The 18,753-nt window shown below is 33.9% G+C and overlaps 2 protein-coding genes across 2 annotated transcripts; both read right to left on the bottom strand.

Annotated features, from left to right (window-relative positions):
- Positions 1-3,792: 3,792 nt before the first annotated feature.
- LOC113764919 (salicylate carboxymethyltransferase-like) lies at positions 3,793-6,156 on the bottom strand. Its single transcript, XM_027308963.1, has 4 exons — positions 5,982-6,156; positions 5,306-5,710; positions 4,972-5,226; positions 3,793-4,407 (listed from the first exon to the last, which is right to left on the bottom strand). The coding sequence occupies exons 1-4, from the start codon at positions 6,054-6,056 to the stop codon at positions 4,048-4,050; spliced, it is 1,095 nt and encodes a 364-aa protein (XP_027164764.1). The 5' UTR covers positions 6,057-6,156; the 3' UTR covers positions 3,793-4,047.
- Positions 6,157-15,876: 9,720 nt separating this feature from the next.
- LOC113764920 (salicylate carboxymethyltransferase-like) lies at positions 15,877-18,247 on the bottom strand. Its single transcript, XM_027308964.1, has 4 exons — positions 18,076-18,247; positions 17,400-17,804; positions 17,066-17,320; positions 15,877-16,501 (listed from the first exon to the last, which is right to left on the bottom strand). The coding sequence occupies exons 1-4, from the start codon at positions 18,148-18,150 to the stop codon at positions 16,142-16,144; spliced, it is 1,095 nt and encodes a 364-aa protein (XP_027164765.1). The 5' UTR covers positions 18,151-18,247; the 3' UTR covers positions 15,877-16,141.
- Positions 18,248-18,753: the final 506 nt, after the last annotated feature.

Below are 18,753 nucleotides of genomic sequence, written 5' to 3'. Positions count from 1 at the left end.
TTATTTTGTCTTCTCGTGGTTTCATTCAATCGTGAAAGCCTTGTGACTTATATTGATTATTTTTTTGGGCCTGCATAGTGATATCAGAGTTAGCTTTATTATAAGCCATGTCTGCATCAACTACATCAATTGTACCAAGTAATATTACCTGTGTAGTACCAAAACTCACAGGAAAAAAAGATTACAGTTTTTGGAGAATGCAGATGGAAACTCATCTTGACGCGTATAATTTGTTTCAATTTGTTCAGTAAGAAATTGTTGCACATGAAGAAGAAGTGTCAAGATGCAAGGAAGTATGGTGCTGTCTCAAATCCACCAGGCAATTGATGCTTCGATTTTTGAAAAAATTGCTAATGCCAAAACTGCAAAACAAGCATGGGATAATTTGGCGAAAACATACAAAGGAGTTGACAGAGTTCAGAAAAATAATCTGCTGATGTTGAAAAGGAAATTTGAGTTGATCACTATGAAAAAATCAGAGACAATTGAATCATATTTTTTCATACTGATTGACATAAAAAATGAGATGGAGCACAATGCTTATGATCTTAGTAATGAGGTGCTAGCAGAAAAAGCCCTCAATACTTTACCCATGAAATTTGATCATGTGGTTGCCGGGATTCAAGAGGCAAAAGATCTCTCAACTATGACCATTGAAGAATTGCAGGGTTAGTTAACTCTTCATAAACAAAAAATTAATGAAAAATTGGAAGATGGTGCAGAAAAAGAAACGGTGGCGAAAGCGTTGCAGGTGCAGATAGATAAACCCAAAGAGAATGGTGATGGCTCCGGTCAAAAAAATTAAAATTTCAGAGGAAGAGGATGAGACCGTGGTAGAGGCAATTTTAGAGGTCGTGGCAGAGGTAATTTTTACCAACAGAGATGTAACAATAATTATCCCAATAGCGAGTTAGAAAATAATGATTCTCGCAGACATAATATTCAGTGCCATAATTACAAAAAAAAAAAAAAAATTGGTCATTAGAAAAGTGAATGCTTGTATAATTCTAACAATAAAGGCGGTCATGCCAATATAGCAGAGAATAATGGTGAAAATGATGAAACTATTTTATTCTCTAACTCAGAAGTGGAAGAAAATAAAAAGAATAATTAGTTTTTGGATTCCGGATGCTATGGTGACAAAAATATGTTTGATGATTTGGATAAATCTTTTAGATCTTTTGTTAAGTTTGGCAACAATGAAAGAGTGCCTGTACTTGGGAAAGGAAAAATCAAGATTACTTTGAAGAATGAAAAATCTTATTTTATCTCTGATGTCTTCTATGTGCCAAACCTTCATCATAATTTACTGAGTCTTGGATAATTTACTAAAAAAGGATTTGATTTATGATTCAAATATGGCATTGGTACTATTATTGATGATTGTTTGAAACTAATAGCAAAGGTACACATGAACACTAGCGCTTATGGCCTATCACGTTTAATTGTGATGATTTGCGTTACTTTAGTTATGTTGTTTTTTATGATATTTGCTTGTGGCACATGCCTTTTGGTTACTTGAATTTTGAGAGTTTGAGTTTTCTTGTTAGAAAGAATATGGTGTATGGACTGTCTTCTATTGATTTTTCTACAAAGCACTTTTTTGCGAGTCTTGTATTTTGAAAAAGAAACACAGAGATTCTTTTTCTAAAAACAAGACTTGGAGGGCTGATCGTTCGTTGGAATTGTTACATTCAAACCTGTGCTCAATTAAGGTACCTTCCAATAGAGGTAGTAAATATTTTATTACTTTCATTGATGATTTTAACAAAAAAATATTTTTTGAAGAATAAATCTGAAACTTGTGATATTTTTAAGAGTTTTAAAGTATATATTGAGAAGTAAAGTGGCCAATTTATTAAAATTTTGAGAGCTGACAGAGGCACTGAATTTACTGTCTATGATGATTTTTTGGAGAAACATGGGATTAAACAATAGTTGACAACCGGATACACTACTCAATAGCATAGAATAGCAGAGAGGAAAAATCAGACTATAATGGATATAGTGAGATCAATGATGCATGCCAAGAACATGCCTAAAGATTTTTGAGCCGATGCAGTTGCTTATACTGTATATGTATCTAACAAGTCTCCTACACAAATGCAATTTCGGAAAGACACCACAGGGGTTATGGACTGGTAAGAAATCAAATATTTCTCATTTAAAAGTATTTGGTTGTCTTGCCTATTCCCATGTTCCAAATGCTATTGGGAAGAAATTAATGACAAAACAGAAAAATGCATTTTCCTTGGTTATAGTCATGAAACCAAAGGTCACATGCTAGGGCTGCAAACGAGCCGAGCCGAGTCGAGTTTTGAGCTAATCGAGCCGAGCCTCGACTAAATTTTATCAAGCTCGAGCTCGACGAGCTGGCAATTTTCGAGCTCGAGCTTGAGCTCGAAAAAAATAAAAAAAATTATTTTATTTTAAAAAAAAATAAATAAAATAATATTTTTTTCTGAATAAATAATAAAATATGAAGGATATATCCGTAATTTCACTATGAAAATAAAAAATAAAAATATATATATATAATATACGTAATTTTATTATTAAATAAAAATAAAAATAAAAAATATATATATATACTCAAGCTCGCGAGCCGGCTCGCGAGCTAACGAGCTTAATATTCTGAGCTCGAGTTCGAGCTCGAGTTTGACTCGAGCTGGCTCGAGCTCGACTCGAGCTCGATTAATGTCGAGCTCGACTCGAGCTTGACTCGAGCGGCTCGCGAGCGGCTCGATTCGTTTGCAGCCCTATCACATGCTGCTCAATCCAGATACAGGAAAGATGATTATTAGCAGAGATGTCACATTTGATGAGCAAGGAGTTTGGGATTTGACTAAAAAAGTTACAGATTCTACACCAAAGTATCCACCAATGCCATTTTATTTGGATGAAGGGAATTCTTCTAATCAACCAGTAGAGCAGTCTAGACAACACACTGGTGATTCTTCATTTTCTGGGGTGCAATCAAATCTTGTGCAGTCATCTAATCGTCCACAACGAGAACATTGCATGCCAGCTCGCTTGAAAGATTATGTTGTTGGTAATGATAATGAATTGTTTGATGAAAATATTGTAAAATTTGCTTTATTTGTAAATTGAGACCGAGTTACCTTTGAGGAGGCTGTCATGGGTGATCATTGGAGTCAAATAATGGATGAGGAGATACATGCAATTGAGAAAAATAAGACATGGGAGTTGATCACACTTCCATATAGGAAGAAGTTCATTGGTGTCAAGTGGGTCTACAAGACCAAGTACAAGCCAATTAGTGAGATAGACCGTTACAAAGTAAAATTGGTGGTTAAAGGATACAAGCAAAAGGCAAGTATTGATTAATTTGAAATTTTTGTTCCAGTTGCCAGACTTGATACTGCTCGCATGATTATATCTATTGCTGCCAATAATTCTTGAAATATTTATCAAATGGTTGTGAAATCTGCTTTTTGAATGGAATTATTGAAGAGAAAGTATATGTCGAGCAACCTACAAGTTATGTGAAAAAAGGCCAAAAAAATAAAGTCTACAGGTTAAAGAAGGGTTTAGATGTAACTAAGGACCCGAAACTAAGGACCCGAGACCAAACAGTTTCAGTTTTTGGGTCAGAATTGAGTTTCTGACTTACATATTGGACTTTTTGGTAGACACTCTCGAGGTATTTTCATTATCACGTAATAAACACATTTTGAAACTCTGAATCCCAGAAAAGCTTAATGTATCTTAATGTATCTGGCAGTGGATATTTGTTTCAAACTTTACCATTAAACCTTGGCAATAAAAAGATAATCTCAAAGATCAATGGTAAGATTTTTTTCATTATGTTTAATACATCTACGAAGCAAATTGGTAAAAGACATTGTTTTACCAATACAACAACAGCAATCGACAATAATCTTTTATTGCACGAAAAATGAACGACTAGAGTACAGCATAACAATGGACCCCCTTTTCGGGTCCCTTTTGACTGCTTCTTTGCAAAGAAATTTCATAACAAACCATTGTCAAGGTGTGGTTCTTAGGGGAACACATTGCATATTATCATGCCCTTTTAGCCAAAGAGACAATCACATTGATGAACTGAGTCTTCTCTTTGGACATGCGATCAGAAAGTATTTTCTTGTACCTGGAGAACACTTCTTCTATTATTCCCTCACCAAAGTGACTAACAAGCAAGGGTTCAGCCACAGCTCTCATGCATTTGGCAACATTATAGCCACCATCCTTGAATTCATCAAATTCAAAATATTCACTATCATGTGCATTCCAATGTATCTCAGTTGCCTCGAGACGATCAACCGTAAAAGACCCTTCCATCTCAACAAGTGATCTTACTTCTGCAGGTGATGGTGTGTATTGTGGGATATTGAATGAATCTAGTTTCTTTTCTTCAATTAGGCCCTGCATCGTGATGTTGATCTGTTAGCACCAATCCATAGAATCCTTGCTAAATACTTTGTTTATGCGGTCAAAGTTGTTATGTCGACATGAAGTTGTCTAATTAATATCTTTAATCACTCGAGGATCATACAAACATGTGGAGAAATCCTAACTAAATATGTAGTAATGTTATCAAAATTGTAAGATTTGGTTCTTCCAATTTCTGACCCCTCAAAATCAATCAATTCCGACCACGCATAACTTGTTTCTGAACATATGTCCTCTCTTTAAAGTACTATGCACAATTAAGAATTCATGAGTATTATTCTACTTCTGCTAGTTACATTTTGTAATTTGAGAATTTAAAAGTACAACTCTTTTACTTCTACGATTGACAACTCGGATGTCTGGTTTAAAGATTGCAAGCGTATTAACTTCTTTGTATAAAACTCGATTAAACCTAATTTCTAATTTGTTTAGTGGTTTGAAAGTAAACAAAAATTGTTCTATGCTGAAACCCAGTGTGCATTGCAAGCAATTTAGACAATTTTCCTAAGGTTATTCAACATATATTCAGATATGTACCTCAGAAATCATCTGCTTGAGGGCCAGAGCTAAAAGGTCCCAAATGTAGCAACCATCCTTGCTACAAGGATCTTCACTTTTTCTCCCCAAAATTGTCAAAACCATGCGGCCACCAGTTACCAATTCTTCTGCTCGGCAGCTCAGGAAAGTCGAGAAATCCTTCTCAAACTGATCGATGTATGCCTTTATCACACTTGGAGGGCTTGAACATGCCATGTAAATGTTTCCTTTGTTAACCTCTTCCAATTCAGGGACCTAAGAAGAAAAATCAACGTTACTTATAATCAATGAAAACATTATGAATGTTATATAAAAGAAAATGGGGAAGACATACTTGGGATAGCCATTGAAGACTATACGATGAGTGAACAAAATGAAGACTTTTGGCGGGGAAGAGCCTTTGGTAGAATGAACCAGGAACTCCAGCGAAAACACATGGTCCAAACTCTGATTCCATCTGCAGCTTCAGATTTTCTTGAAACCGTGGCACAGACTTGAAAATGGTGTTGAAATCATTGCTAGGAAGATCATTCAGATATACATGATATTCCGGAGATTTTTGTCCTAAAATTTTGCGTTTCTTCTCGACAGTTTTGATAAGCTCAGAAACTGCCAGAAAAGTGTTAGGTCCAGATGAACATCCCAAGTCTGCAATGCTGATGCTTTTGGGGAAGAGGCTGCAGTAGAGATCAGTAATGGCTGCTTCTGTTATTGGCCTGGTCATTAGTATCACCTTTTGCTGCATGTCCAAATTGAAGGTAAAAAATTACTAATCAAATTGGTTTCCTTCTTTCTCCAAATTGGTAGTGAATTAATTAAAAGACTATGCACTTAAACAATGAAGACCAAGATAGAAACTTGGGTGCCAAATTTGAAGATTAAAATTGATCCGAGAGAACCAAATAGACGCTCAAAAATTATATGAAAAAGTGCAGCGAAGAAAATGATTCACTAAATTGTCAAAAATATGGGGCAGAATTAAGATCAAGTACAATATAGTTTAGTGTTACCTGAACCAATGAGTTGTTTGCATAACTTGTATCTCCAATCCCTCCATTCATGCGAAGAACATCAATCACCTCCATCACTCTCAATTTCCCTTTCGTCTCTTACTTTCTTTTGATGAAGCAAAGCCGAATAAGCTGATCTGCTTTGCCTTGATTTTGTGTGTTGTGCTCAATGTGTTCAAGTCCCATTTATAATGGTCTTGTGACAACATGGAAGGTGAAACAGAATTGTCCTCTAGGATTTGAAATAGGGACAGTTTTATTAATTTGTTCGTCTAGAAAGTAGTGGCTATAAATTATTTCAGATTACCGATACACGTGATATGTGCAGTTTTGTCCAAGGTAAAAAAATATCCTTATGCATGGATGGGACTGAAACGAGTACCAGTTGTAGCAGTAACGACTCCGAGTGCTCTACGTGTTCAATTCAGCAACGTTTTCTTTTATTCAATTCGCACTGCTGTTAACGATTAGCACACCAATAGAGAGTTTGTCAAAATTTATTAAAAACGTAACTTTTTTTTTTAAAATAATGTAAGTGGGAGGGTTCAAAATTAACCCTAATCGCTCGATATTAAAACATAACATGTGTAACTTTAATTGCATAATTAGACTTTAAACTTTCTAATTCGCATCACTTTCCTTCTTGAATGTGTGTTTTCACTCTAATAAATAATTAAGTTTGGCAACTATGCCCTCCCAGTAATTAAAATAAGTAATTCATTGTCTTACAAAATGGAGTATTAATTAATTTGTGGAGATTAATAATTGCCTGTAGATATGGACAAACATTGGTTAGTCTCGTTCATGGGGTTTTGATAATTTTATGGATACAAAAGTCCCACGCATACACATCATCAAACAAATACATCAATTAAGGTGGGGAACTTAAGAAAGGCAAGCATAATACTATACATGTTTTTTATAGTATATATGCTTAATTATGTTTAATGCATACACATGAACCAGTCGGTAGGTTAATGTGTTCTTGAACATGAACCTACCAACTGTCTAAGACAGCATAATCGTAAGATGGTATCATTAAAATTGCAAACTAATTATGACTGAAACATAATCCACTTTAGTGCTCAGAAGCAAGTTTTTGAAATGTAATATAGCATATCCAAGTGTTTTGATGTAACCAGAATAATATAAGTCATAAGAACAAAATGCTAGCTCTCAAACGAAAAAGTTTGAAGCATTATCTAAGTAAGAAAAAAATTTGGAGTAAATGATAACAATTGTTCTTCACATTTTACAGGTGTTAAATCTTAGCTCCTTACATACAAAATAAAGATTTTAGCCGCTTACAAATTCAAAACGTATTTTCCTGGTCCCTCGACACAGTCCCAGCTATATTTTCGTGGAACATAGTCAAAATAGATGCACCTACTTGGTGTGAGAGATGGCTTCAAACTTTTTTGATTTTTCATTCGAATAAAATTTTTGAAAATTTAAAATATCTATCTTCAAAGTTAGGTTTGTGCCTGTAGATCATTCTTTTTCTTATTTTATTTTTTGTTTCCTTTTGGAATGTACCAGTCACCGTCTTCAATAGATAATGATTGAGGTGGGTATGCAACATGAAGGATGATGGGATAAAAAGTTGCAGAGTCAACAACCCTGAGCTTGTAATTATTTCTGAACCAGCCAACATAGCTCACAGCAAAAACGACAAGAGGTCATCTTATTGACATACAAGCTGACATCGTAACAATGAGGTCATATCGGTTACATCACCAAAGCTGATGAGGATGATTTAATGTTTGTTCTAGATAATAAAACAAACATTAAATCATCTAGAACTTGACAGACAGCTTGCATGTCCTCGTCACAAGGCATGGAAAATTGGTCACAGAAAGAGATAGAATGGATTTGAACTACTTGAGAATTGGAATAAATTTTTTAAAAAATATCGTAACACTTTTTTAATACGATGTATATGAGATTAAAAAAAAATGATTGAAAAATGCGTTGACGATGTAAATAAGTTAATATGTGTAAATAATGAGTATTTCAAATAACATGTCATAATGTTTCGCTGTATTCTTTGAACTTATTTTAAACCGTTATGTAGGAGCAGGCAGCTTTTCAAATCGATGAAAATATTCAATTTTCTCGGGTGTAGGAGTAGGCATAAGTGCTTTTTGTACAAAATCTGCTTGCTTGCTGCAACTGATACCCTCAAGGGTAACTAGGCAAAATTTATTTGTTAAATGCATAAGTCGCACCCTGTTTATTAATTTGGCAATCTAGAACCTCATTTCTAATAACTTTGCCAATAAAAAAAGGGGGAGAAGCAGAGTCTAAATTGATGTAAAGTAGTGAGGGCATGAAATGAAATTCAGCCGAACAAAGTTTTAAAATTGCAAAACTGTTTTAGCAGATTAAATTTCAACGTGTTTTTTTAGTTACATAGCCTCCTAGAGATAATTTATTTAGATGTCAGGCAGCTTATGCGTCCAATGAATTTTTATAACACAGAGAATTTTTCCAAACAATTCTTTTCCGTTCTATCTCTTTTTGAGATCCAAAGGAAGAAATTAACCTTTCCTGCACTTGTTGGTGTAAAAAAGTTCTATACGCAAAATTTACACTCGAATTTTAATTTTTTTTTAAATATGTAGCATACATTCAAGGCCCCTCATATAAAACAAAAAAAATCTTTGCATTTGATAGTGTGGGAAAATTAATCCAATCAATCAATATGTATATTCTCTTGCTAGAATATACTAGCCTATCAAAACCGTTCTAAAACTCCATACCTCTTAAATAAGATTAAATGTTTTAACTACCATTCTCTTGTTGTGTCTATGTCTCTATAAGTGTAAGCGGGAGAACTCGAACCCGAAACCTCTCGCTTACACTCCCTCCCCCCATACATATATATATATATATATATATATATATATGTGTGTGTGTGTGTGTGTGTGTATTGGTTGGAATTTCCTAGTTGTTGTCCATCAAATGTTCCCTTCTGATAGACAGACCTTCTGTAAGTGAAAACTCGTCATAGGATTCCCTGAACTTTAAAGTACGTTTGATATGTTGGATCCTTAATCCAACATTGGACTTATATGTGAATAATTATGTGTTGCAAACTGTCAATTAAGGTTAAGCCCAATTAAAGTGATCAAAGCCCAATTAAAGTGATCAAATATAGTTTGGACTTAATGTATCTAATAGGATGTGGGCCTTTAATGTGTAGAGACTTAAGGGCTCCTATTTCTATGATGGGCTGAAATAGGGTTCCAAAAGGTAACAGGACTGTTACCTATAAATATGGTTATGGTCCCCAGGTCATAGGTATCATTCTAGTTGTCGTATTTCCTAATACCATAAAATAGCTCTTCCCTGATATCTCATCATCAGGAAAGATACCAGAGAGAAACTAAAGGGCTCTCTCAAAGGAAAGGGTAAATACGTGTTGACCTGGAAGGCCACCCCAAACTCTCTAAGGATTCAAGTATTAAGTTTGTCAACATGGATTCAGGTACACTTCCGCTATTTTAATGTTAATTTGTTTCTTAATGATCACCATATAGATCTTGGGTTTAATAGGTGATGGTTTTCACCTGAGGTTAAATATAGATAACCACCCTAACATGATAAGCAATTATTGAGAAATCATTCGCATATTTCGCATATTGTACTGCGATTTGAAGAAAGTAGTTTACTTAAAGACTGAGCAATTATTGAGAAATCATTCGCATATTTCGCATTTGTAGGTTGCTCCTTTTAAATTTTTTTTTTTTTATAAACCACATGCACCATGTACCATAATGCTTGAATTACGAAATAGAATGTAGGAAAATCTGGAAGTTATTTAAATTGGCAATACTTTCCCTTAGACATATGCATCATACAAATGCATGAAATTAAATAAAATGAAGAGCCAAATTGCTATTCATCTGGAGCTAGCCAACTGATAAGTAAAATTTAGTGGTAAATCTTTGTTGTTGATTATATTTGGTTCCTTTCAACTGGGCATTTCCAGTCTGGTTTAGGAGTCTTAGGCTCCGTTTGATAACACTGAATTCTGAATTCTGAATTCTGAATTCTGAAATAATTAATTTGCTGAATTTTAAGCACTGAAAAGAGATATATGAATGTCTGAATCTTAATACTGAATCTATTTATACTGTTCGATAAATATTCATAATTTAATGCTTAATAAGCTAGATTGTACAATTTTGCCCTTCTATCTTTTAATCCAAAAAGGAAATAAAACCTATGATTTAATTAACTTAAAATTGTTAGGTATGAAAATGACAATGATTGTGAAGAGCAATGCATACAATGACAATGTTTCTTTGTGTGGGAAAAGGGTATGGTTTCATCGTTTTGAGAATGGGAAAACGAGCTTTTAATACTCTAAAAGCACGTTCAGTTACATTTCTCAATCTTGCATGTGCTTGGTTAAAACGTTCTTCTTTTGATCTTGGACGAGAAGCATTTTGAAAATCAGACAACCAATATCTAATATTTCGATATGGTGTCATAAAGCCACGTGTGTGTGGATAAGCTGCATCACATAAATAATATTTATATGTAGAAAAAAAATATATATCAAAATATAAACGTTTGTGGATGAAAATTACTGCAAAAAAAATACTATTGTTAAAAAAAATTTTGAATAGAGAATATCAAGGTTGTTTTGTTTAATTAGATAAGGATTTTGAATAGGAAATATTAGGTTGTTTAATTATATAAGGATTTTGAATGTAATTAACAAACAGGGATATAGTTGGTAGATAAGATAAAGTAGTTGAAGTAAATCTCTTGATTCTTATCAAATTAAGCATTCAGCTACGATTCTTGTGCTGAAAAAAATACAAACAAATTCAGCACCACTTAATAAGTTCAGCAGGTGAATTTTTATTTATCAAACACCCACAACATTTGAATGTCTGAATGAATTCAGTTTCAGCACTTTTTTTATGTTATCAAACAGGTACTTAGGAGTGACTTGAAATGATGCGTCATTTGCTGTGAAACAGTTAAGATTGGTTAAAACAAACGAACATCATGGGAATTGGATATATGATTCGAATTTTTTTTCCCTAAACAATGGAGAATCCAATTAAATCAATCTTTGAAATAATTATGGAGTTAAAATTTGTACAATCAGATCAGAATCAATTCTGGATGATTCATAGACCAGTGGAATGTAATTGAACAATTTTTTTGCTTTTGCATTCCACCCATATCATACCCGATCAAATCATTCAAATCAATTATACAATGACTAGATCAGTAACGTCAACCAATAATCTACGTACCTTTAAAACATATAGTTGTCACCCAATTGTACTATGATTTAAAAATAAAAACTGGAGTAGTAGAGTAATGACTACATCCAAAAACCCCAAAAGAAAAAAGAGTCGACTATAACTAGCAACTATGATAAGTGACACCAGTGTGTTTGGATAGAAGATTATTTAGGATAATTTTTTGAAAAAAAAATACTATAACACTCATTTGATGTGATGTTTGTGTAAGATAAAAAAAAATGAAAAATGTGCGTATGATACAAGCAAAAAAATTTGAAAAAAAAGGTGCGATCCAAACACACACCAATTTCATAAAAAGTGCAAAAAACTTCTCCACTACCAATCGGTGTAAAAAAGAATAGTTATTCTGTCTTCTCAATATTCACATCATTATGTTGAAAAAGGTTGCAAACCATCGCGTGTACGTAATATTTCCAATCTAATGTTGAAATCAATGTAAGAAATTGAGGGACAGGTCACGTGATCAATGCACATACTTCTATATTTGGGAGCAGCAACATTTGGCATTTTGCCTGCAAATGTGGTTCAATAATTTATCATGGTTTTCCATGGAATATGATTTCCTAGTTGTTTTTTCCCTTTCCCTTTTGGTAGGAAAAATAAGTGTTCAATGATTCACTCCGGTCTGGAGTTAATGCTTGAAGAACCCTCCTCCTGAGAATATGAAAGAGAGAAAGAGAAGACATTTCAGAATTGGACGTCAAGATTCTGAAAGGAGAACAATGCATATTCATCAAAATCCTGTCACTAATTAGATGCCAGTGATATAGGCCATTGATATTTGCAATTCTATGCAGAAGGGCATTAAAGACAAATGGTCCTGCAAAGAACTACAGCTTAACAACCACAAGTTTGTTCTATTTGAATCCAACAATAATGCTAACATCATCAAAGTTAGGTCATGTTATGAACCATAATGTGCATCAGCGTAAGAAGTAAGCAATCTGGCATTGAAAAGGACAAGCACCAGTATCAAGTACCACAACCACCAAGACTGTGTCGGATACATGTCTGATTTTACATCAGGAAAAAAAAGGTAGAGCGGAACTGGCTAGAGAAATAGAGAATTCTGAGTTACGGAGGATTTGAGAAAAAGATTCATTCTCTTCATAAAAAAAATAAAAAATAGAACCAATAAAGATTTCTTTTTCGATTCATCCCTAGAGTTGAATACCTCATTTAAGAATTGTTTTTAATCCAATACATAGGAATCAATAGAAAAGTCAAATCCCTTATGATGTACTAGATTCGACTCGATTATTGATAGAGTGAATAGATTAGTCATTTTTTGAAATTTCTCTTCTAATTTAAAATCGTGGTGTAAGGTGTATCTTTCCCTGTTCTAGACATGACACAGATGAAATAAATCAAAAATGGATTCTTGTTCAAGAATAAAATCTTATTTGAACTGTCCATATCCAGTTCATAACAATTGTTATGATCTTCTTAATTGATTTTCACATGTTTATAAACGACTTTTGTACTAATACCCTAAGATTCAACACTAATTGGCTAAATGATCTCAAAGCAAAATATTGCAATCTAACTGACCCTAATAAATATTATAGTAGAGAAATTTTTCTATATCTAACCCATAATTGAAACAAATATCCTAGCATTTAGGGTTATAAGAACTAATAGACGCTTTTATTGAATAGAAATGTTGAAATTTGGCTAAGCGGACAAATGTCGCCTATGGTGCCCAAATTTTGGGTACTCAAATGAATATCTCAAAGGAAGTGAAGCGGCAGGAGCATACAGATATCTTCAACTCTTTGGAGTGTCTGATATTTGGTATACATTTTAGGAATGGAAGAAAGAAGGAAAAAGAAGAAATTTAATGAGCATTAAGTTACCTCTTTTCCCCCTTGTTTAGGGTTAATAAGTTTTGAGGGTTGAGTGTGTAGGTAGACAAAATGCTTATAGACCAAAACCACATTCTTCCATTGAGGCCTTTCTCTGCTTCTGGAGCACACAATGCGATTAAAAGTTTATTGTAGACCCCAAATTGGACGATTGGCACAAAGTTTAGGCCAGCCTGATTCGTCTATGTGGAGGGTGGAGTTTCGTTTTGGTCTTTCTGGGAGTAATATGTTCATGGTGTGAAAAAACTACACTTGGCCTAACATATAGGAATTATATAGTAATATTGGTTCAAGTAATTTGAGTTTTAAATTATTCTTTTTTCGATAACCATAAAACGTGCGAAATAAAAAAACATGTCCAATTGGATTAGATGTTTTTGGAACACTTAATAAAACTTTGCTGTATTTTTTTATATTTTTAAAAAAATATTTTCTAACGGAGTTTTTCTTTTAGGTGTTATTATTAGAGTTTTGGGGCGATTTTGAAAAACCACAATATCCACCACTTCCTACCTCTGCAACCACTGGCAGAACTAGAGCTTGGGAGATTGGGGGCCGAAATTTGTGAAGACGTCATTCTCTTTTTTTCTTGTAAAAAATTTGACGGACAAAAACATAATAATATTCATTGGGATATAAGTGAAACTTTTAATATTTTAAAGAGAGATAAAAGGACTTTTAAAATTTTGGAGAAGGGGGCAAAACCTAATTTCTTCAAGGATATATATGAAACATTTACAAATTTTTAAAGAGTTATAGAAGAATTTCTAAAATTTTGGGGAGGAAGCGGGTCACTCCCTACCTTCCATTGCAGCCGCTAGTGTCTGCAGCCCTTATCCCACCCATCATGGGAGAAGAATAAGAGAAATACGATATTGGCCGTATAATCCTTTATACGCATATTATCCAATACTCAATATAATCCAACCTATAAATCATCAATAAAATAGGACAGACGTACTTAAACAAGCTCACTAACATAATTTGGCTGGTCAATGGCACCGTAGGCGAAATGGTGGATACATATATATATATATATATATATATATATATAAATCAAGTACTAACATGATAGACGAAAGCCTGCTCACTCTTTATGTACAACTACTGATCAAGGTGCAGTCCATATTTGTGCAAATAACGAAAAATTTATTATATTTGTTTGTAACAATTAATTTCGAAGAATATAGTTTTACACTTTTAAGATCAGTTTGTCGGAGAAGTGATGGAAATTTTAAAAAAAAATACATTACTACAATTATGGTAGCTATCAGTATAATTTAAAATTCATAATTACACAAAATAAAGTATATATCTTTTTTGGAATATGGTAAACTAACATGTAATGTGATAGTAAAAGGTAATTCAAACGATGACAAAGTTAATAACACCATACAGGTCTCCAGGCATTGCATGTAGTAACATAACCCGACCCTAATATATCGGATCAACTATTTTGCGATCCTAACCCACTCCTAATGTCTCTGGGTACCCAACCTAAAAAAAAAAAAAAAAAACCTGTTTTCCAATAAAAAAAAATTGATTTCCAATTAATATCAACCTATTTTCCAATATAAAAAAACCTGCTTTTCAATTAATATTAGTAGAGATATTGTAATCAAAATCCATACATCACCATTTTCACACATTGCAACCAACAATCAAACCAATCTCATAAATTTAGTACATATTAGAATTATAATATCTAATAGATAAAATCAAGTTTTATGATAATTTGAATACATCGACATTCTCACACATTTCATCCTTCTATAACACAACAAACATAAGAATAGTAAGCATTTGGCAACTTCCCCTTCCTTAAGGATGTTATGGTACAAAACTGCATCTCAGATGAGCAGACTATAGAATCAAGTCCGGAAAAGAATTGAACAGAACTAATTACTTTTGGAGAAAGTATAAGCAAAATAAGTTTGAAAAAATCTTCCCCAGCTTCCTTACATCTTTGGAATCGATGGAGGTAGAATAAAAATGAAAAAGATAAAAGGGATGAAAAATTTTTATGATAGAGCTTCACAAAACCAAGTACAAGCCAATGGGTGATCATTGGACCGAGTTACCTTAGAGGAGGCTGTCATGGGTGATCATTGGAGTCAAATAATGGATGAGGAGACACATGCAATTGAGAAAAATAAGACATGGGAGTTGATCACACTTCCATATAGGAAGAAGTTAATTGGTGTCAAATGGGTCTACAAGACCAAGTACAAGCCAATTAGAGAGATAGACCGTTACAAAGTAAGATTGGTGGTTAAATGATACAAGCAAAAGACAAGTATTGATTAATTTGAAATTTTTGCTCCAGTTGCCAGACTTGATACTGCTCGCATGTTTATTTATTGCTGCCAATAATTCTTGAAATATTTATCAAATGGATGTGAAATCTACTTTTTGAATGGAATTATTGAAGAGGAAGTATATATTGAACAACCTACAAGTTATGTGAAAAAAGGCCAAAAAAATAAAGTCTACAGGTTAAAGAAGGGTTTAGATGTAACTAAGAACCCGAAACTAAGGACCCGAGACCAAACAGTTTAAGTTTTTGGGTCAGAGTTGGGTTTCTGACTTACATATTGGACTCTTTGCTAGACACTTTCGATGTATTTTCATTATCACGTAACAAAACCATTTTGAAACTCTGAATCCCATAAAAACTTAATGTATTTGGCAGTGGATATTTGTTTCAAACTTTACCATTAAACCTTGGCAATAAAAAGATAACCTCGAAGATCAATGGTAAGATTGTTTTCATTATGTTTAATACATCTACGAAGCAAATTGGTAAAAGACATTGTTTTACCAATACAACAACAGCAATCGACGTAATCTTTTATTGCACGAAAAAATGACCGACTAAAGTACAGCATGACAATGGACCCCCTTTTCGGGTCCCTTTTGACTGCTTCTTTGCAGGTATAGGCAAAGAAATTTCATAACAAACCATTGTCAAGGTGTAGTTCTTAGGGGAAGACATTGCATATTATCATGCCCTTTTAGCCAAGGAGACAATCACATTGATGAACTGAGTCTTCTCTTTGGACATGCGATCAGAAAGTATTTTCTTGTACCTGGAGAACACTTCTTCTATTATTCCCTCACCAAAGTGACTAACAAGCAAGGGTTCAGCCACAGCTCTCATGCATTTGGCAACATTATATCCACCATCCTTGAATTCATCAAATTCAAAATATTCACTATCATGTGCATTCCAATGTATCTCAGTTGCCTCGAGACGATCAACCGTAAAAGACCCTTCCATCTCAACAAGTGATCTTACTTCTGCAGGTGATGGTGTGTATTGTGGGATATTGAATGAATCTAGTTTCTTTTCTTCAATTAGGCCCTGCATCGTGGTGTTGATTTGTTAGCACCAATCCATAGAATCCTTGCTAAATACTTTGTTTAAGCGGTCAAAGTTGTTATGTCGACATGAAGTTGTCTAATTAATATCTTTAATCACTCGAGGATCATACAAACATGTGGAGAAATCCTAACTAAATATGTAGTAATGTTATCAAAATTGTAAGATTTGGTTCTTCCAATTTCTGACCCCTCAAAATCAATCAATTCCGACCACGCATAACTTGTTTCTGAACATATGTCCTCTCTTTAAAGTACTATGCACAATTAAGAATTCATAAGTATTATTCTACTTCTGCTAGTTACATTTTGTAATTTGAGAATTTAAAAGTACAACTCTTTTACTTCTACGATTGACAACTCGGATGTCTGGTTTAAAGATTGCAAGCGTATTAACTTCTTTGTATAAAACTCGATTAAACCTAATTTCTAATTTGTTTAGTGGTTTGAAAGTAAACAAAAATTGTTCTATGCTGAAACCCAGTGTGCATTGCAAGCAATTTAGACAATTTTCCTAAGGTTATTCAAAATATATTCAGATATGTACCTCAGAAATCATCTGCTTAAGGGCCAGAGCTAAAAGGTCCCAAATATAGCAACCATCCTTGCTACAAGGATCTTCACTTTTTCTCCCCAAAATTGTCAAAACCATGCGGCCACCAGTTACCAATTCTTCTGCTCGGCAGCTCAGGAAAGTCGAGAAATCCTTCTCAAACTGATCGATGTATGCCTTTATCACACTTGGAGGGCTTGAACATGCCATGTAAATGTTTCCTTTGTTAACCTCTTCCAATTCAGGGACCTAAGAAGCAAAATCAACGTTACTTATAATCAATGAAAACATTATGAATGTTATATAAAAGAAAATGGGGAAGACATACTTGGGATAGCCATTGAAGACTATACGAAGAGTGAACAAAATGAAGACTTTTGGCGGGGAAGAGCCTTTGGTAGAATGAACCAGGAACTCCAGCGAAAACACATGGTCCAAACTCTGATTCCATCTGCAGCTTCAGATTTTCTTGAAACCGTGGCACAGACTTGAAAATGGTGTTGAAATCATTGCTAGGAAGATCATTCAGATATACATGATATTCCGGAGATTTTTGTCCTAAAATTTTGCGTTTCTTCTCGACAGTTTTGATAAGCTCAGAAACTGCCAGAAAAGTGTTAGGTCCAGATGAACATCCCAAGTCTGCAATGCTGATGCTTTTGGGGAAGAGGCTGCAGTAGAGATCAGTAATGGCTGCTTGTGTTATTGGCCTGGTCATTAGTATCACCTTTTGCTGCATGTCCAAATTGAAGGTAAAAAATTACTAATCAAATTGGTTTCCTTCTTTCTCCAAATTGGTAGTGAATTAATTAAAAGACTATGCACTTAAACAATGAAGACCAAGATAGAAACTTGGGTGCCAAATTTGAAGATTAAAATTGATCCGAGAGAACCAAATAGACGCTAAAAAATTATATGAAAAAGTGCAGCGAAGAAAATGATTCACTAAATTGTCAAAAATATGGGGCAGAATTAAGATCAAGTACAATATAGTTTAGTGTTACCTGAACCAATGAGTTGTTTGCATAACTTGTATCTCCAATCCCTCCATTCATGCGAAGAACATCAATCACCTCCATCACTCTCAATTTCCCTTTCGTCTCTTACTTTCTTTTGATGAAGCAAAGCCGAATAAGCTGATCTGCTTTGCCTTGATTTTGTGTGTTGTGCTCAATGTGTTCAAGTCCCATTTATAATGGTCTTGTGACAACATGGAAGGTGAAACAGAATTGTCCTTTAGTATTTGAAATAGGGACAGTTTTATTAATTTGTTCGTCTAGAAAGTAGTGGCTATAAATTATTTCAGATTACCGATACACGTGATATGTGCAGTTTTGTCCAAGGTAAAAAAATATCCTTATGCATGGATGGGACTGAAACGAGTACCAGTTGTTCAATTCAGCAACGTTTTCTTTTATTCAATTCGCACTGCTGTTAACGATTAGCACACCAATAGAGAGTTTGTCAAAATTTATTAAAAACGTAACTTTTTTTTTTTAAATAATGTAAGTGGGAGGGTTCAAAATTAACCCTAATCGCTCGATATTAAAACATAACATGTGTAACTTTAATTGCATAATTAGACTTTAAACTTTCTAATTCGCATCACTTTCCTTCTTGAATGTGTGTTTTCACTCTAATAAATAATTAAGTTTGGCAACTATGCCCTCCCAGTAAAATAA

Source organism: Coffea eugenioides, chromosome 3, assembly GCF_003713205.1.
Source record: "Coffea eugenioides isolate CCC68of chromosome 3, Ceug_1.0, whole genome shotgun sequence".
In the NCBI taxonomy this organism is placed as follows: Eukaryota; Viridiplantae; Streptophyta; class Magnoliopsida; order Gentianales; family Rubiaceae; genus Coffea; species Coffea eugenioides.
The sequence above is the reverse complement of the archived record's forward strand: the minus strand, read 5'-3'. Positions and strand labels throughout refer to the sequence as shown.